This window comes from Hypanus sabinus, chromosome 7 (assembly GCF_030144855.1).
Source record: "Hypanus sabinus isolate sHypSab1 chromosome 7, sHypSab1.hap1, whole genome shotgun sequence".
Classification (NCBI taxonomy): domain Eukaryota; kingdom Metazoa; phylum Chordata; class Chondrichthyes; order Myliobatiformes; family Dasyatidae; genus Hypanus; species Hypanus sabinus.
In genome coordinates, this window is record NC_082712.1 from 134,954,048 (window position 1) to 134,974,951 (window position 20,904).

The following is a 20,904-nucleotide window of genomic DNA, read 5'->3' on the forward strand; positions in this document are numbered from 1 at the left end:
TCTCTTGTGGTTGAGTTACAATGGCCAAGTGTAAAGACAAATGAGAAGTTTGCATGGATGACAAATAATGGTGGGATGGGTTACAGGGCTGACAAAGGTATGGTGTGAAAAGATTCAGAAGAGGTAATGTTCTGACAAGGGAGACAATTGATTTTGAACAGCACATACAAAATGCTGGAGGGACTCAGCAGATCAAGCAGCATTTACAGAAATGAATAAAACTGTCAACGTTTCGAGGTGAGACCCTTCATCAGGACCGGTAGATGCTGGTGTAAGAAGGTGGGGAGGAGGGGAAGGAGGACAAGCTAGAAAGTGATGGGTGAAGCCAGGGAGGTGGGATGAAGTAAGAAGTTGGGAGGTGATGGGTGGAAAAGGCAAAAGGCTGGAGAAGAAGTAATTTGTTAGGAGAGGAAAGTGGATCATGGGAGAAAGGGGAAGAGGAAGGGCACCAGGGGGAAATGATAGGAGAAGCAGTAAGAAGCCTGAGTGGGGAATAGAAAAAGAGGAAAGGGGAAGGTAAAATAAAATACTGGAGGCTGGAGAAACCGATGCCCATGCCATTAGATTTCAAGATTGGTTAGCATTGCGAAAGGAGAAGAGTGGAGAGAGTGTAAAAAAGGGGTATTAAGGGATAACTTGGCTAACAAATCTTCTTAAGGTTACATTTTCTGTTCCATTGAAATACGGATGGAATTAAAAGAGATGAAAACAGTGCATTTTTAATTAAATAAAAATAAAACTTAAACTACTATTAAAATGCCTAATGGTAGTTCAGATTCAACAGTGCAGCACTGTGAATTTGTTTGGCATCTGGAATGAAAATCCAGCTGAAATTCAAGCTTAATTGTCATTTAACCATCCACATGAAATACAGCCAAACGAAACAGTTTTCCTCTGGGGCCAAGATGCAAAAGAGTCACAGACAGCACACAACACTTATAGCACATGTAATTATAAGAACAGAAAAACATAGTTACCAAAAGAAAACAATATCATCAAAATTTCTGAGTGTCATGGCCTGTAGTTTGATGGTGCGTGGACGTTGTCCTGGAGACACGTTTTTGCAACACCAGCCTGCAGCAGTTCCACATATCATGCAGTGTATCCATAGACAGAGGCAATCCAGCTTGTTGCATGCTGAGTGAACACTGGAGGACAGCACCAACAGGAGGGGCCAGCTTCCAACCCAGTGAGGAATCTAGCGGCACACAGCCAGCTCTGGCATCATCTCCCTCGGCAGATGCAGTAGGTGACTCCGAGGATGAATGAGGCCTGGACCACGCAACACCCAAGGCCATGCAGCTCTCCCGCCATTGGTTTTTCCAATGACTGAGTGAATCGAACTTGCGGTATTCTACATTACCAATGTCCACCAGTCTTGTGATCACAACAACTACATTCAAGACAATCACCAGTACTGTCCGTTAGATCATGTTTCCACACACGGCCTCTTTCGCCTTCCTCCCTGGTTTGCTGAAACAGTCTACGACAGTGCGCAATAAGTCCGTCTCCACCGCTATCCAGCAACTTGCTAGTAGGGTGGATCTGCCATTCTTGATAGCCAGCAGTATCTTGAGATTGTAAAATGACATAAAAGATGAACAATTGCTCCTTTGGTTGGACCCAAAGAGCCTGATGCATCAGACTGCACCACCATCTTACCAGAAAGACTCTACCTTTATCAACAGCTTGCATTTTTGCTGGGCTTTTCATGAACCAGTCAAGTGTATTGATATCAAGTTATTACTGTAGTAATAACGTTTATGTGCCTGCAACAGTGGATTCAAGCAGGCAATAATCGGTGTTTGATGATTTACTTAGGGGAAGAACCACCACTAAGATTCCAGGTATATTCCTTTCTTTGGATAAAACTTACTTATGTCCTTGCATTTACCCGAGTTTGTTTTATTCAATGAATAGTTCTTCCGACAATTGAGAAGTTGCATGATAAACCAACCATATGTCATCTTGCGCTCTCTCTGTAAATGCTCAAAATGGTAATGAATGCACAAACATTCAAGGCTGAGATTGCCCTCCACCAAGATTAGCACATAAGGAGTAGTTCCTGCCTGTGTGACATTCAATTCTTTATGCATTTCAAAACATACATGGAAATTCATTGAATTGTATGGATTATGCATCCCATATTTAGCCCAAGCAGTCTGTGTTTGTGCTTAAACTCACATAAGCGTTTACTTATTCTATCTAAGTGACATCAAGCATAACTCTCTAATTAACTTACATTCCTTGTACCACCCTGTGTTGGTTTTGCAGATAGCTACCTTCCTCAAAAACTACAGATGTTAGTGTGTTTCCAAATCTACTTTTTGAAGAAAGAATTTTACCTTTTGTCTATTCTTCATCATTTTAAATAGATGCCCTCCAGATATGGGTTCTCCCAAATAGAACTATTCTTAGCTCTACCTTTTTCAGCCCATCCTCCATTTCAAAACCCCAGCACCCTGCGCTCCCCACTTTCATCACTTCCTATCTAAATAAAAGACTCCAACCTGATTAATCTTTCCAAAGACTGTAATCTGGATCCTCTTTTATTGAGTTGCCTCACTGTACATGAGACAGAGACAAATATTCAGTTGGAAAGAAAATAAATTAGATGCCACACTTTATTTACAAAAACAAGGATTGTAGATGAGGATGGGCGTGATATTAACACAGTAAATAAAGGGATAATCGTCATAGATCCAATGTGCAATATTGAGTAAGATAACTTCTTATTCGTTTCAAAGCCTTGGACCTAATAGTTTTGCAGAATGTTTTGGCACAGGAGATACGCCTAGCAAGAATCCAAAGTTGAGGCAATACGGTCAGGTCATGCTGCAACAGAAGGCACCTCTTCAACTGCTTACTTCCAGCGGCCACCAACCTTGCCCTTGCCAGCACCCTTCTTGCTGCTGCAAATCAAACAGAGGGAAAACACACTGTCAGTTACTTCCTGAAAACCAACGGCCAGTTCCTCTTGGAGAAACTAATTTGGCCTCTGATGCATGTTCAAACCAACAAGGGATTCCATTAGTCTTTCTGTCTGCCACTGGACGTAAGATTTTGCTAATAAAGGTAAATCCATTGGAGATGTCACTCTGCCTTCTCATTTTTTTTAATGGCTTTTCCATAAAAGGTAAACCAGGGGAAGAGTGTGCTGTCTGCATGAACATCTCTGCAGTGATGTCTGCAGAGCTGTTCATGAATAGGGAAAATTATTTAATGCTATGTTTCCTTTCTTCTAGTTTATATATTTTGTGCCCGGTGCTCCCTATACTTTGTGGGGGGAACCTATTTGAGGACACTGCCAAAACCCAATGTCTCCTCTCTTTAGTTGGAAAATGGTCCATCTAGTGGGCTTAAGGAGAAATGACAGTGTTTCACCTGAAAATGAAAACGTTCATCGGATACTAATAGGATTTCAACTGGGAAGCAAGCAGTTTTTTTTCTAGAAACCTTGTTGCTAATTAGTGCCCGTTGTATGAATTTAAATAGACATTTCAAATGGGGCAAGGGGAAGCTGTTTTATCAGGTGCTCTTTGGATGCCAGATCAGCAGATTTTTCAGACTATGGATTTCTATTAAATTTATATTTACCATAGAATAACAATTTTTATCCAGTGAGCTTGATATATTTCACAGGAGCATGGGAATAAAGGGTCCAGTAAGTTTCAGGAAAGCTCAGGTTGCAGAGCTGAGGAGGCAGGAAACAGCTGAGTTTCAAGGATTGGTGAGAACCAAGACCCTGGTGAGTTTCAAAAGTGTAAGGGAAATGGGCCCCATTTTGTGAAAGGGAGTGCAGGAATCAGCCTTGGTGAATCGATGCTAAACTAGTGACAAGATAATTAATTAAAATTTTACTGGGTAATGGTGTGAAATCAGTAATATCAGAACTGTCAATATTGGAGTATAAAAGTTGCATTGTTTGCTGTGTAACCAAAACTATGTAGGCAGCTTTGTGTTTGCTATTTGCTATGCATGTATCCAATTTAGTAGGAGAATGAAATCTCTGTATTGTCTCTGTACTATAGAACACATCAGTGACTTAAGAATGTAGCCAAATAAGAAGATAATGGTGTGTTAATGAGAGGTAGCTGTAGATTAGAACATGATTAATGGGTAGAAACAATAGTGGCCTATGTACTAGTGATATGCAACTGTAGACTGATTGGATATGCTAATGCAATTAAACCAGGAGATTGCTATAAAAAATGCCATGTGGGCAATCAGCGACTAGCTCAATGACTGTCTCAGCTTTGATTTGCAAATTAAAGTTTAACACTTCTTGAAGGATCTTCCGAGTCTCCTGGTCGTTTTGTGGGGCACGAGAAACCACGACATCAACTATTACACCATGAAAGCTCACAAAATGAAAATCAGAAGAGAGTGATACAAAGTAGTTGAGTTTAACCCCTAATTAGTTATCAGTCCAGAAAAATAGAGGTAGTGACTTCAGATTTAGATCATACCAATTTATATTTACCTAAAATTGAAGTAGATGAAAATATTTTCTTTAAACATTCTTTTAAATGAATAAAGCAGCCTCATGCTTTGGCAAAATTGTATGCATTTTATAGACATCAAGCAAGACAACATATTCAAAATCATTTGGCTTTGAAATGTTTATCCTAACTTCTGTAATGTAAAGTGGTGAATTATTGCCTTATTTAGTTATTTTTTGTTTCTTGCTCATTTGAACCAGGTTTAGCACCAGATGTCCTTGTTTATATGCACAGGTAGCCTCGTTCGTGGATTCACTCAGTGAGAAAAACTGTGGTTCTGTCTAATTACATATCCTATTATACCACTGAGCTGTGATGTGGGGCAGCTCATAGATACCCAAACTAATTTTATAATGAATGACATTAATAATAATATGGGAGGGGGTGAAGGAATGACAGAAATATAACAAGGTTAAAATGAAATAATTTATGACCAAGACCAGATTCATATTCTTTAAGTTTAAAAAATTAAAATGTTATCTATCTTAAGGTGACTAACAAAGTTGACAGGAAAAATAGAAAAACTAGTTCTTCGAACTGTGTTTCAGGATCAGAGACAAATTAGAAGTTAAGGAATTTGGGTGTAATGTCAGCAGTTGAGGTGCTAAAAATCATTCCCCTAATGTCTGTGATTCATGGTCAATTGTTTCTTGATTTTCAGAAAAAAAATTAACAGCCAGTGCGATGTCAAGCATTTCTTCAGTCTTTGGGATGATACAAAGGGGCACAGTGTTTGTCTCAACAGAGCGCTTGATGGGACAGCTTTACCATTCTGAAGGGGGGTACTTGGGATCTAACATGTTATGGAAAAGGGTATTTAGCAGATTACAAATCTCATATAAATACCAGTAATTTTGGAATTAAATGGGTAAAGTAAGTGTTGGATGGCACCAACTGCAATTTGAAGAAGTTAAGGAAACTCAGGCTAAGGATTAGAATTGGAGATGTTTAAATGCAATAAAGAATTAAGTTATATTTGGGAAGTGTGCAAAGAAATAATAAAAAGGTGCCTTATGAGACAACCAGCAATAACTCCAGAGACAAATAGTGCAGAGTCACAGGTGCAGAGAAAAATTTGCCAGATCAAATCCCATTCAGGTTCATCAATAGTGGATAATGTCTGAGTACAAGTAGTGGGTTCTGCAAGTTGTGAAAGTAGCTAGAGAGTTGTGAAACTAAAGAATTATGTAATTATGTGCTTAAAACTATGTAGTGAGTCTTTCAGTTGTTTGAACTAATCATGATTAATAAAATAGTTGTTAGTCAAAGTCATTGTCTGGTATATTCTATCATGTGATCTATTGAATTGGTAATAGGGGAGAGAGGGAGAGAGAGAGAGAGTTCTTGTACATTCTAATGTACTTTTGGAGAAATTTGTTGTGCGTTTTCAAGGAAACAAGCAAGCAGGTTATGGAATAAGGTACAAATCCACTTATCTTCTTGTCCCACTGTGTCACCAGAAGTATTTCAATGTCAGATACAGAAGACTAAGAACATTTGCAAAATCAATTTATGTCTGGTGTCCTTATCTTACCTGTTTAACCATAGTTTTCATTCTATACCTTTGCAAGCTTTATTTTTAAAAAGTGCATGCTACTCTTTCTGCTTGAAACAAGTCAACATGCCAGCGTGGCTTTGAGTCTTGAGAAAACAGACATGCTTCACTTACCAATAAGGATTCTTTGCAGTCTTTAATGTAGATTAATAAATTACTTACATAATGCAGCAGGAGAGACCAGCCTACCAACCATCTTCTGAATATTATAAAGAAAACAACTATATTGGATTCCAATGAAACTCAGAGTGGGGTTCCCATGGATGACCTAACTTATGACTTGATCCTCATTCATTCTGGGCAACGTTCCCAAATACACATTAATTTTTTACCTTGTCAAAACTAAATCTTACCCTAACAGGATTGTTGTACAGTAGGACAGAAACACCATGGTGGAAACATGAGAAAATGGATCATTCTGTTTACTTTGGTATTCAATTCATAAAATATTCTTCAAGTTAAATTATGTTAAATTAATTCATCACTTTCTAGGAGAATTGTGATTCCTTTTCCCGTGATACAATTCAGTTCATTTTCCAATATTTTGCCCCGTTAGGAATATTTTTAAACTTGCTTATTTGTGGACTTGTAAACAATACAATGGGAAGGCTGTTCTTCCAAGTCATGTCATGTCACAATACTTTCACAAGAAATCAATCATTATAGAGTCTTTGACTGGAACTGTGAATGGAAATAATGGACTCTCAGTCCCACATGGTTTCATGTTATCTATGATGCAGCACAGAACCAGCATCAATTGCATAACGTTAAGACAAAGGTTATCGCGGAACAAACAGTAAAGGGAATCACACAAATACAGGAACCTTAGTACAAAGCATTGTGGGTAACTTTAAGCACAAAGTAAGTGGTCAGACTATAATATGTAGTATTAACAAAGAGTTCTAACCTAGAGCTTCTTTTGCTCCATCAAGGATCTAAACATTTTATGATTGTGCTTGCTGGGAATTCAGAATGGAGAAGGGTTGTAGAGTTTGCAATATTCCTTGTCCAAGAGGGCATGATAATCTTCCCAATACCCCAGGAACATAAAATTTTAAACCTAGTTCTGTATAAAACTCCTTTGATTAAGCAAATACCAATAATTGTGTTTGATATCATACAATCATACAGCACTAGAAACTGGTCTAAAGGCCCAATTGGCCCATGTGGACTATTGGTTATCCATTTACACTAATGCTACCCCAATTCCATTTTATTCTCCCACAATCCCATTAACTCCTCTCAGCTTGTATCACTAACCTACACACCAGGGGTAATAGATAACTGCCAATAAACCTATCAACCTGCTGCCTTTGGGGTATGGTAAAAAACAGAAATACTCTGAGGAAACCTACACAGTCAAATGGAGAACCTGTAATTTCCACTCTGCAGACAATATCAGAGATCAGTACTGTACCCAGATCTCTGGTGTTGTGAGGCTCTACTAACTGCACCACTGTGGTGCCCAGTGGAGTATTATTTTACACACTGTTGCAATAGTAATATGCCTATTCTGAATAATTGATTATTGGTTATTGTACTGACCCATAACTACCTAAGAACATATTCAACATCTAACAACTATTTGGGCTACTTAGTACCATTTTAGTACAAAACAATTTTTTAAAAATCATAAATCTCTGCCCTAATTGAATTAGGACATGAAGAACACTTTCAATAATATAAAAAAGTATCCTCTTATTTTCAAAAAATAATTATCCTCAAAAATACTTTTCTAACTGAAAATAAAGGTGTTCTTCAAATATAAATGGGTGAAGTTTTTATCTGTGATCATTGAAGGAAGGAATGTTTAAAAAGATTTATTCACAATGCTCTGCACCATGGTTTGACAAGCTCCATGAAGTCAACATCAGATTAGACAGTGTGTTCTGTATATAAGTGAAAATCCCACTGAAGGGAAACAGTGAACTAGATAAAATTGAAGAGGGATTAAATAGAAAGAAACATAATATTTTGTCAGTGTATCAATATGGGTCTAAATAGGTTAAAGGTTATGGAGTTTCCACACAACTAGATTTTAGGCTAATCAAAGGTTTTCTATGTAAAATATCAACAGTGAAAATCAATTCACGATGGTATTAAATGCAAGGAAACAAATTTTGTCGACATCTGCAGTCTTCTAGTACGTTTTAAGCTTTGTGTGATCCTAGATGCAATGAATCAATAATCTATTTAATTGTGAAAGGCTCTAAAATTGATCTCAGTATCATCTGCATATTGACTCTGCATTGTCAGTGAGGAGCAAACATTTTTATCTTAGCCTGAGAATACCAAGGGCAATTATTCTGCATTGAACTTAAAATTTACAATTTTTGGTGTTTCTAAAGGGAAAATGACATTTTGAATGGATCATAAAATCACACAGCATAGAAACAAGTCTAGCTGACCATCAGGTACTCATAAACAGGAATCATTAACTAACTTTAGTTTCTCGGCATGGCTGAAAAGGTAACCTGATGTATGTATATATGTCTTGATGAAAGATATTCTGTGAAAAGTAAGGTCTCTCTTCTCTTTTGCCTGTTACGCTAGTGGTGTTTAGGTCCTCCATTTTTGTCAGTGTTCATGGCTTCCTTCGTCATTTCAGTAGTTTCCAAAGTAAGATATATATTGCTTAAATTATCTCTAGATAATCAAGAGGCTTTGTTCTAAAAGGTCTATTTGCAGCCCAGTTGTGTGGAGACTGTCATTTTGTATATGGTTTAAAATCTTGTATTGGCATTTCAGAGAAAAAAAATCTAATTTAATTCCAACAGGCACTGGTGATAATAGTAGTTATATAATAGTAGTTAACACTACTAGTTATAATAGTAATGTATTAAGTTTTCACTTGCAGACCAGTACATGCCTGTTTGAATTGAATTCCTGTTAGCTTTGTCCATGGTAGATACATTAGATGGCCATGCTTGTGAGTTCCCTTTGATGAAAGTTTGGAGTCGGGGTTAGCAATATACTTACTGTTTCTGAAGTTCATCAATGCGGTTTCTGGCTGTAGTGATCTGTAAACAATATACACTCATTAGTGCCTGTGGCTGAAGACTGACAATTACCTGCGTTTGGAGGTTTGGACCATTTGGTTGTTGAGTGGTTTGTTCTCACACACGAACTCACGTAGAGGCAGAAAGGAACCTGTTGGATGAAATTTTACCAGTCCACCATTGTGCAAGCATGGACCAATACTTACTGTGTCATCTTCCTCCATCCATCCCTCTGTATGTCACCCTATGGAAAGTGAAGGACCCTGGATTTATGACAACCTGGCTCGAGAACTGTACTGAACTGTGGTAGCTAGCCTGATAGCTTGTTGAGGAGGTAGCAGGTTTAACCAGAGGTCAACTAATCAATACAATAATGTCACACCTTCAGGTAAGGATTAAAATAAATGGTGACTTTATATTTCTATGGCCCCACTGTCGCCAGCAAAACGAAATTGATCTTGCTCAGAATGTGCTTCTAAACTACACTGATTGTGATACTCGAATCAACTGACAGGTGGGTAAGTGCAATTAAAAATACTGTAAGATGCAAAGATGGCAAATAATACATCAGTAATAATGATCCCTTTATGCTCATGATGGGACAAACATTCCCTTCATCAGTGTAATTAGCTAAATAGTTACTAATTCATTTGCTTTTGGAGAATAATAATGTGTTAAAGTGTACTGCATGTGTGAGTTTGTCTCCGTGTTTTTTTACTGAGCTTTGTTTTGAAATAAGTATTCCAGTTTAAATCCTAAATAAATGACTGAGTGTGCTATCTCTCTGAGATATTGAAACACCAAGTTAGTTGGTGGACTTGGATCAAAGCAGCATACCTTCCATCTATTTGCCGCTATTACAAGCAAAGTGCACTCTTAATGTTGCTACAGGAAGGATCCAAACATCCTTAGATGCACTTCCCCACAATGAGAAAAAGATGAAGTGAAAAAACGAGACACATTCTCTTGTTTCTGTCTGGTGAAGGATTATCCATTCATCTTCTAGATCCATGAAATAATTTATTGTGGAATTCCTGTTACTCCAGAACAAGCACAACTTAATATAATGGCATGATAAATACTAACTAATAAACATCATCCAAAAGCCTGAACACTGGATTATTTCCTAGGAAGAATTGTACATTGACAATTAATGTGACTGGCCAAACAAAAGTATGATCATCTGATTCGTTAGATAGACTCTTCAATTTGAGGGACAAATCAAATTTTAAAATCAAGACGTTATTCCAATAACTAAAAATGACTTGTACCTTGTCATCTTTTTTTACTGGGGGCTGGGTGTAAATCAGAGTGGTAACCTGCTACCTTCTCCCTGCATATCTGGTGTGTCTTTGGCTTACCATGCAGCCGGCCCATGCATATTCCAGGCAGGACCCCTACAGCTGTGGCACTTACTGTGGCTGTGTTTAATACTTACAACTTGGAGAGTAGCTCCAATCTCGTACGTAGTGAAGCAGTCTAAAATAAATTACAGCAATATGTAGTTCAGCGGAATTTCACAAACATGCATTATGTATTATGTCAGGAAGTAATGTGTACAATTATCTTTAATTTAAAACATGGGTGTATATATGTTAAATATTGGGCCTAATATAATAATATACCATTTTATGTTTAAATTCATTATGTAAGATAATTTCACAATTTTGTCTTTTTAAATTTTCACCATAAGTTTGTGGAAATGATTAACTCTTAATAAAATGCTGCTACTTTGACAAGGCTTATTATAAACAATAGAACATTTTTAAAAATTTCTGATTAGCAGCTCTGTTGATCTACTTGGCCACCATTTATAAAGACGGACTGAGAAGTGGACACTGAACAATATATGAGGGTGCTTCCAAGATATTGTACATTTAGGATATTATGTGTATCACTGTAACTAGGCATGGATAATTAACATGGGTTAAATGACTTATCTCCATTCAATTCTATTGACCTGTCTCTCAAAAAAAAGGAAAATTCTCTGTTGTCAGTTTCAGGGTAAATTATGTTACTAGTTCACAAATAGGTGTGTTGGGCTATACTATAGGATGAGAGGATTGAATATCTTCGATTAAGTTTGAAAGCACCATAAATTAACTGTAATTAAGAGTTCTTATTAAAATAGCATTGATAAAGATTTTGTACGATTTTAATTTTTCTCATTTGCTGTATTTTACATCACTATTAACTACCAGGTACGAAAAGGAGAAACATTACCAGGCGAACTGATGAATGTAATATATCTGGATTTCTGGAGACATTTGATAAGGTGCCACATAAACAGATACTGCACAAGGTAAGAGCACATAGGATTGGAGAATAATATGGGGAGGGAGAATGACAAACCTCCAACAAAAAACAGTAAGTCTAGATAAGTCGGTCACTTTTCTGACTCTCGGTCAGCTACCAGTGAGGAGTTGCAGGAATTAGTGCTTGTGCTCCACCTATTAACACTTGAAAGAAGGGACCAAGTCAAAGGGTCACTTAAATGTTTCTGATGACGCAAAGGTAGGCGAGTCTAAAAGTGCCAACACAAAGTAGGAAACAAAGAGCCTGCAAAGTGACATAAACAGGTTAGGTTAGCAGAAGGAGTACGATATACAAGGTTGTCCACATCAGAGGGAAGAACAACAAAGAACAAATTATTCAATAAACAGGGAGAAAGGATGGATCCAGAGATCATATGAAACACAAAAAGTCAGCTCATGGTACATCAAGTAATTAGGAAGCCCAATGGAATGTGGACCTCAATGGATACCTCATGATACATACCTCATACTTCTGCCTCTTCAGTTTTTCACTCAAGTCAAATTTTTCAGATTCTAGCTGGCACAACCAATCATGGAGCTCCTTTGCTTTTTCCCTGGTAGTTTAAGAAAACGACAACGATAAAGATAATGAAGAGGTGCAAATAATAATTTAGGCATCCCCTCACAAGATTTAGTAAGAATAAAGGCAAAATGGGGTGAAAATTGGTTGGGTATCTAAACCAGTCCTTCATCCTCACATTGTGGAGGACAAATGGTGTGGAATCAGACAATCTCGCTCCTTCCTTTGGGGAAGAAAAAAAGTCAAATTTGATGTTCAAGATTAGAAACACAGCATTCAGGCTAATTACCCAGATAACCTTTAGTTTTGTCAGTCAATTTCAGGTGGTTTCTTGGAGGAGGATCCTCACCAAGCTGCTTAAAAAGTGGGGAGTCTACTCTGTTGTCAAAACAGTAAAAGTACTTTAATTTTTAAATTTAAAAATTGCATACAAAAATTCAAAACACAACAAGGTGTTTAGACTATCACATCTGGAATGTTTGCAGCAAGTGCCAGATTATTTCTGATTTGAACATTTCTACCACCAAAATTTCAATATTTTTGTTTCAATCAACAGGTTGAAAATTCACAAAAATAAGATTAATTGGATATCTCTGTACTGTCAAATTCCTTTCTGTATTTCCATTCATCCTAGTTTTTTTCTCTTAAAACAAACAGATTAATTGAATTAAATGAAGAATAATTCTCTGTCATGGGAAAGGATACAAATTCCTTGGTGCAAAGGCTGTGTCTGAATAAATATATTTGTCCTTCAAAGTGAGTATTAACCAACCGAAGGTTTCACAGTCACAAGGATAAAAACAGAATGCCATTAACCTTTGCACAGGGATTCACTTGTCAGGACTCACCTAAGCTTCTCTTCATTAAGATGGTCAATGTTGAGTGGCTTGCGTCTGTCTGCTAAGATTTTCTTCTTCTTTTCCCTTTCAGTCTGCTTCTTACCTCTCTTCTGATCAGCCTAATGCAATAACAATGTAATTTTTTTTTAATTTTAAGGATGCATATTTGCACTTCCATTTTTTTTCAACCAGTTCATCCTTGCAAATCAGTATCTAGAATTGCTTTGGATTTCTGCTTCAGTAGTCACTGAGTGTATAAATCGATGACCCTTTTATTGAATCATAGCAAACCTACAGCACAATACAGGCCCTTCAGCCCACAAAGCTGTGCCAAACATGTCCTTACCTTAGAACTACCAAGGCTTACCCATAGCCCTCTATTTTCCTAAGCTCCATGTATTTATCCAGGAGTTTCTTAAAAGACCCTATCATTTCTGCCTCCACCACTGCCACTGGCAGCCCATTCCACGCCCTCACCACTCTCTGCATTAAAACGTACCCCTGACATCTGTTCTGCACCTACCTCCAAGCACCTTAAAACTATGCCCTCTCGTGCTAGCCACTTTAGCCCTGGGAAAAAGCCTCTGACTATCCACACGATCAATGCCTCTCATTATCTTATATGCCTCTATCTGGTCACCTCTAATCCTCCGTCACTCCAAGGAGAAAAGGTCGAGTTCACTCAACCAATTCTCCCAATCCAGGCAACATTCTTGTAAATCGCCTGTGCACACTTTCTATGGTTTACATGTCCTTCCTGTAGTGAGGTGACCAGAACTGAGCACAGTACTCCAAGTGGGGTCTGACCAGGGTCCTACATAGTTGTAACATTACCTCTTGGCTCTTAAACGGCGGAGTCTGTGGAAGCAGAGTCCTGGGCTTTGGCTAAGTGGGCTTCGGTGTAAGGGGACTTCGGTAAGCCTGTGTGATTGCTCGCTGAGGGGAAGAAGGTAAGGTCGCTAGGTGCTTTTTAGACTTATTCTATTAATCCAGTTCAGGTATGGGGGAGACAGTCAGAGCAGTGGTGTGCTCCGTATGCAGTATGTGGGAAGTCAGGGTCAACACAGTTGTCCCTGATGACCACACCTGCAAAAGGTGCGTCCAGCTGCAGCTCCTATCAGCCCGAGTTAGGGAGTTGGAGCTGGAGCTGGATGAATTACGGATCATTCGGGAGGCAGAGGCAGAGATAGAAAGGAGTTATCAGGAGGTAGTCACACCAAAAAACCAAGAAGTAGGCAGATGGGTGACAGTCCAGAGAGGCGGGGGAGCAGGCAGAGAGAGCAGAGCACCCCTGCGGCCATTCCCATTAACAATAAGTATACCGTACTGGATACTGTTGATGGGGATGACCTACCAGGAATGAGTTGTAGTGGTCCTGCCTCTGGCACAGAGGTTGAACCCTCAACTAGAAAGGGGAGGAGGGAAGAGAAGAGAGCGATAGTTTTAGGGGATTCTGTAGTTAGGGGGGCAGATAGGAGATTTTGTGGGGCAGATCGGGAGTCTCGGATGGTATGTTGCCTCCCTGGTGCCAGGGTCCGGGACATCTCAGATCGGGTGCAGGCTATTCTTGAGAACGAGTGCATGAACCCAGATGTAGTGGTCCATGTAGGGACCAACTATGTAGGTAAGGTGAGTGAGGGGGTCCTGCTTAGAGAGGTCAGGAAGTTAGGAGTGAAGCTGAAAGGCAGGACGTCCAGGGTGACAACCTCGGGATTGCTACCTGTGCCACGTGCGAGTGAGGTGAAGAATAGAATGATTATGCACATTAATACGAGGTTGAGAGCATGGTGCAGGAAGGAAGGGTTCAGGTTTTTGGATAATTGGTCTTTGTTCCAGGGACATTGGGATCTGTTTCGAAGGGACGGTCTACATCTGAACCGGAGGGGTACTAACATTCTTGCAGGAGTGTTTGCCAGTGCTGCTCGGGGGGGTTTAAACTAGATGTGCAGGGGGCAGGGATCCAGATCCAGAGGGTTGGTCAGAAGGAGCATGGGGTTAAATGTGTAGAAGGTTTGGGTGATCTTGAGAAGGTCATCAAAATTCAGGGTGCAATTAGCCCGATGGAAGTTCAAGGGGCTGGGTTAGGTACAGTTGACAGTGTTTTAAGCAAAGAGAGGAGGAATGGGCTAAGAATTCTATACTTGAATGCGCGTAGTGTCAGAAATAAGACAGATGAGCTTGAAGCTCAGATGAAAATGGGGAACTACAATATTGTTGGGATAACGGAGACATGGCTGCAAGGGGATCAGGCCTGGGAATTGAGTGTACCAGGGTATACGTGCTATCGTAGAGACAGAAATATGGGAAGAGGAGGTGGGGTGGCCCTGTTGTTGAGGAATGAGATTCAGTCCTTAGCAAGAGGTGACTTGGGAACAGGGGAAGTAGAGTCTGTGTGGATTGAGCTGAGGAACAGTAAGGGTAAAAAGACCCTAATGGGTGTTGTGTACAGGCCCCCAAACAGTAGCGTGGATATTGGGTACAAGTTGATTAGGGAGTTAACATTGGCATGTGCTAAAGGTAATGCAGTCGTTTTGGGAGATTTCAACATGCAGGTGAACTGGGAGAATCAGGTAGGTGCTGGACCCCAGGATAGGGAGTTTGTGGAGTGTCTAAGGGATGTATTTTTGGAACAGCTTGTGCTTGAGCCAACCAGGAACGAAGCTATTTTGGACTTGGTGATGTGTAATGAACAGGAATTGATAAGTGATCTTGAAGTAAAGGAGCCATTAGGAAGTAGTGATCATAACATGATAAGTTTTTATCTACAATTTGAGAGGGATAAGGGCAGATCAGAGGTGTCAGTGTTGCAATTAAATAAAGGAGACTACGGAGCCATGAGGGAAGAGCTGACCAAAGTTAAATGGGCAGATGCCCTGGCAGGAAAGACAGTGGATCAGCAGTGGCAGATATTCTTGGGCATAATACAAAAGATGCAAAAGCAGTTCATTCCCAATGAGAAGGAAGGATTCAAAGAGGGGGAAAGGGCCACAGTGGTTGACAAAGGAAGTCAGAGATTGTATAGCATTAAAGAAAAAGAAGTATGACGGGGCTAAGATGAGTGGGAATACAGATGACTGGGAAAGTTTTAAGGAACAGCAGATCTTAACTAAAAAAGCAATACGGAGAGAAAAAAATCAGGTATGAGCTCAGTCTAGCCAGGAATATAAAAGGGGATAGCAAAAGCTTTTTTAGCTATGTGAAGAGAAAGAAGATAGTTAAGAACAATGTTGGCCCCTTGAAGAATGAATTGGGAGAAATTGTTATGGGAAACAGGGAAATGGCAACAGAATTTAATGCGTACTTTAGATCTGTCTTCACCAGGGAGGACACAAGCAATCTCCCAGATGTATGGATGGGCCAGGGTCATAAGGTATCAGAGGAATTGAGACAGATTGACATTAGGAAAGAAACTGTGATGAGTAGACTTGTAGGACTGAAGGCTAATAAATCCCCGGGTCCAGATGGTCTGCATCTGAGGGTTCTAAAAGAGGTGGCTCAGGAAATTGCGGATGCGTTGGTAATCATTTTCCAATGTTCCTTAGATTCAGGATCAGTTCCTGAAGATTGGAGAGTGGCTAATGTTATCCCACTTTTCAAGAAGGGAGGGAAGGAGAAAACAGAGAACTATCGCCCTGTTAGCCTAACGTCAGTCGTGGGGAAGATGCTTGAGTCCATTATTAAGGATGAAATAGTGGCACATCTTGATGGCAGAAATAGGATTACCAAGGGCAAATCATGCTTAACTAATCTGTTGGAGTTTTTTGAGGGTGTAACAAGGATGTTAGACGAGGATAAGCCAGTGGATGTTGTGTACCTAGATTTTCAGAAGGCATTCGATAAGGTGCCACATAGGAGATTGGTGAGTACAATCAGAGCTCATGGCATTGGGGGCAGGGTTTCAACATGGATAGAAAACTGGTTGGCAGATAGAAAGCAAAGGGTAGCAGTGAATGGGTGTTTCTCGGACTGGCTGGAGGTGACTAGTGGGGTACCACAGGGCTCTGTATTGGGACCACAGCTCTTTACGATTTGTGTGAACGATTTAGATGAGGGCATTGAAAACTATATCAGCAAGTTTGCTGACGATACTAAACTGGGTGGCAGTGTGACATGCGAAGAGGACGTCAGCAGAATACAGGGAAACTTAGATAGGCTGGGTGAGTGGGCAGATACTTGGCAGATGTCATTCAATGTGAATAAATGTGAAGTTATCCACTTTGGAAGCAGGAACAAGAGGGCAGAGTATTGTCTGAACGGTGTAGAGTTAGGTAAGGGAGAAATGCAAAGAGACCTAGGAGTCCTAGTTCACCAGTCAATGAAGGTGAATGAGCAAGTGCAACAGGCAGTGAAGAGGGCAAATGGAATGTTGGCCTTTGTAACAAGGGGAATTGAGTACAAGAGCAAGGATGTCCTTTTGCATTTGTACAGGGCCCTGGTGAGACCACACCTGGAATACTGTGTACAGTTTTGGTCTCCAGGTTTAAGGAACGACATTCTGGCAATTGAGGAAGTGCAGCGTAGATTCACTAGGTTGATTCCTGGGATGGCAGGGTTGTCTTACGCAGAGAGATTGGAGAGATTGGGCTTGTACACGCTGGAATTGAGGAGATTGAGAGGGGATCTGATTGAAACGTTTAAGATAATTAAAGGATTTGATAGGATTGAGGCGGGAAATATGTTCCAGATGTTGGGAGAGTCCAGTACCAGAGGGCATGGATTGAGAATAAGAGGTCAGTTATTTAAAACAGAGTTGAGGAAGAGCTTCTTCTCCCAGAGAGTTGTGGAGGTGTGGAATGCACTGCCTCAGAAGACGGTGGAGGCCAATTCTCTGGATGCTTTCAAGAAGGAGCTAGATAGATATCTGATGGATAGGGGAATCGAGGGATATGGGGACAAGGCAGGGACTGGGTATTGATAGTGAATGATCAGCCATGATCTCAGAATGGCGGTGCAGACTCGAGGGGCCGAGTGGTCTACTTCTGCACCTATTGTCTATTGTCTAAACTCAATCACATGATTGATGAAGACCAATGCACCGTATGCCTTCTTAAGCACAGAGTCAACCTGCGTGGCAGCTTTGAGTGTCCTATGGACTGGGACCCCAAGATCCCTCTGATCCTCCAGACTGCCAAGAGTCTTAACAGTAATGTTATATTGTTATATTATATATAATATGCTATAATTATGCTATATTGTATAATGCCATCATATTTGACCTTCCAAAATGAACCACCTCACACTTATCTGTGTTGAACTTCATCTTCTCAGCCCAGTTTTGCATCCTATCAATGTCCCACTGTAACCTCTAACAGCCCTTCACACTATCCACAACACCCCCAACCTTTGTGTCATCAGCAAATTTACTAACCCATGTTGTCCAACTGGAATTTGTTAATATGCTTGTTCAGAACCCACCCAAAATTTTCAAGGTAAGCTAAGGTTTAGTTTGTGATTTTTATCCTGATAAGCTCTGGTACATCTTTCATTCCACACTTTTATTCCTGGGTTGAGCTCTGAATAATTACACAGTGCCCACATGTAATCACAAGAGCTAAGAAAGGATATGGAGCTTATATTTTCAAAAAACATTAACTGCACACTGGCATTTTACCCTGGCAAGGTAGCTGCTGTATTGAGCACCCATACTGGTCAGAGCCTTCTTCTTCTTGGCATCATCATCAGCCCTTCTCCTGGCATCATCCTCCTCCCTCCTTGCCTTTTCCTCCTATTGAGTGAATAGTAAGAGATTATAAAAACATTACATTCAGAAACAGCACAAAACTCAGGAACCAAATGGTTGATTTAACTCATGGAAATCAAAGAAATAATGGATTTGCTTGCTTTTATTAACACCTTATCTCTTTGATAGATTCCAAACTGACTGACATCCATTTAATAAGGTCAAAATATATTTCAACATACTCCAACATTACAATTGAGGAAAGTGTCAGACAACATTTCATGAAGTTTCTGAGTCAACAACATAGAAACAGACACGTTGCGTGTTCAGAGCACCAAGAGCCCTTTTACACTAATCACACTAGACTCTCCCCATATTCTACCTCTTACCTCGACACTGGGGACAATGTATGTGACCCATTAACCAACCTACCCATGTGTCTTTGGGATATGTGGGGGGGTGGAAATCCAAAGAAAATCCACGTGGAAGAAAAAAGTAGGAACTCCACAGATAAAGCACTGAATCAGAATCACTGTCTTACACAACGTGAATTGCAGCAGTATAGTACAAACACATAAAAATTACAATAAATTACAAAATAAATACATAGAGTTTAAAAAAAGAAGCATTAAGTAGTCACGAGGAAATCTGCAGATGCTGGAAATATAAGCAACACACACAAAATGCTGGTGGAATGCAGCAGGCCAGGCAGCATCTATAGGAGAAGCACTGTCGACGTTTCGGGCTGAGACCCTTCGTCAGGACTAACTGAAAGAAAAGATGGTAAGAGATTTGAAAGTAGGAGGGAAAGGGGGAAATGCGAAATGATAGGAGAGGGTGGGGTGAAGCTAAGAGCTGGAAAGATGATTGGCAAAAGGGATTAAGAAGCATTAAGTAGTGTTCATGGATTCATGAAACTTTCAGGTTGGTGACAGAGGGAAGAAGCTGTCCTGATTTGTTGATTTTTGAGTCTTCAGGCTCCTGTATCTCCCCCTTGATGATAGTTACAGGAAGAGTGTGTGCTTTGAATGGTGAGGGTCTTTAGGGATGGATGCTGCAGGTCTCTTGAGATCATGACTAAATTTTATTGAAAGGGAGCTCTGAGACAACAGCTGTACAAACTGCATCACATTGCCATTCCCTATGACATATAATGTTCAAGGAACAATAACCCAGCACGGGTACGTGCTTTCAGATGAGCAGGGAGAAGACCACAAGGTGGGAAAAGTGCATTTGTGACCCATCTTACTATTGATGCTAACTATCATTTCTAACAGCTCTGTTTGCTATATACCACCCAGGATGGTGAGAACTGAAGCAGTCAAGCCCAGAGCAGTCCGTGACTTACTGCCTGCCTGGCCTGACGCTCCTTCTCTTTCTCAGCGCGGATTCTTTGTTGTTCAGCCCTTTCTGCTCTTCGTTTTTCCTGCAGAGTAGAGAACAGATAAATGACTCGGGGTTCAGCGACAGTGTCTTTTTAATTGCAGTACATAAAGAATGTTAGAGAAACGTCTGTAGGCTTGTCACTGTGATGCAGCCATCTCTACTGTTGTAACGCACAGCTGGAGCTTGGATGTTATAACAGTAAAAGTTGTGGCTATGCAACAAAACCACAGCAGTTTAAGATGACTTCCTACACAGAATTCTATAGTGACATAAGCAGGAGCAGGCCCTCCGATTATTTAACTCTTGCAGCAATACTTACAATCCGCTCTTTCAGGGCAATCAGCTCCTCTTCTTCCTTCTTCCTGTTCTCAAAGTGAAGATCAATCAGGGCTTGCAGCTCAACCAGATCTTTGTTCTGCCGCTTCTTCTGGATGTCCTGAACACCACACGAACATAAAAATGTAATTATGTAGCAAAAGAAATGTTGTATCCAGAGTTAACTTCAATTCCCTAATAGAACTGAACTGTATCAATCAATGGGACGTAGTGCTTATACCACACCTCCATTTGACTAAACAAAGTAAGATCTGTGCTTTGGACAGAAGGCAGAATAACAAAAATGTGAAAGTTAGCATGGAAATCATGCTGAAAACAGTATAACCTAGAACACTGCTGTGTGTGGTATATTACCAACCACACTAATCTATTATAATATTAACACATTTTACATGCTGTACATACAACATAGCTCAGATTCACACTTGAAAGAATAAATCCTGTACAAAGAAAGACAGGTGTTTCTTGCCTTGTTCATTGATATTGATAATCTGACTCTTCTTGCTGCAGGATCCAGCAAGTTCTATGAACTGCCAAACTAAGGGAACTTCCCTCAACAATTGGCCTCTAAAATTGTAGTCATCACAAGTATCATTTCTCCTCAGCAATGTACTCTACACTATCAAACATTACAACCCAAGCTCCATTCAGGAATACAATAGCTATTATTACATTAGCTATTATTAATAATTGACATGCCATTTTCTGATCACCTGGAAATGGAGATAACTTCTATCAGTCAAAATCAAAGTCCTGGCCCGAGCCTTTGTGG

General features: G+C 39.9%; 1 protein-coding gene across 2 annotated transcripts in view; it reads right to left on the bottom strand.

Annotated features, from left to right (window-relative positions):
* Positions 1–2,157: 2,157 nt before the first annotated feature.
* Positions 2,158–20,904, bottom strand: part of tnnt3a (troponin T type 3a (skeletal, fast)) — a 31,802-nt gene continuing 13,055 nt past the window's right edge. For both annotated transcript variants that reach the window (XM_059975686.1, XM_059975685.1), the window contains 7 exons: positions 20,116–20,232; positions 19,759–19,836; positions 18,342–18,455; positions 12,740–12,849; positions 11,835–11,925; positions 9,037–9,077; positions 2,158–2,912 (listed from right to left, as the gene is read on the bottom strand). In XM_059975686.1, coding sequence (XP_059831669.1) covers positions 2,864–2,912; positions 9,037–9,077; positions 11,835–11,925; positions 12,740–12,849; positions 18,342–18,455; positions 19,759–19,836; positions 20,116–20,232 — 600 coding nt within the window. In that variant the 3' untranslated portion in view covers positions 2,158–2,863. The remainder of the gene's footprint in view (positions 2,913–9,036; positions 9,078–11,834; positions 11,926–12,739; positions 12,850–18,341; positions 18,456–19,758; positions 19,837–20,115; positions 20,233–20,904) is intronic.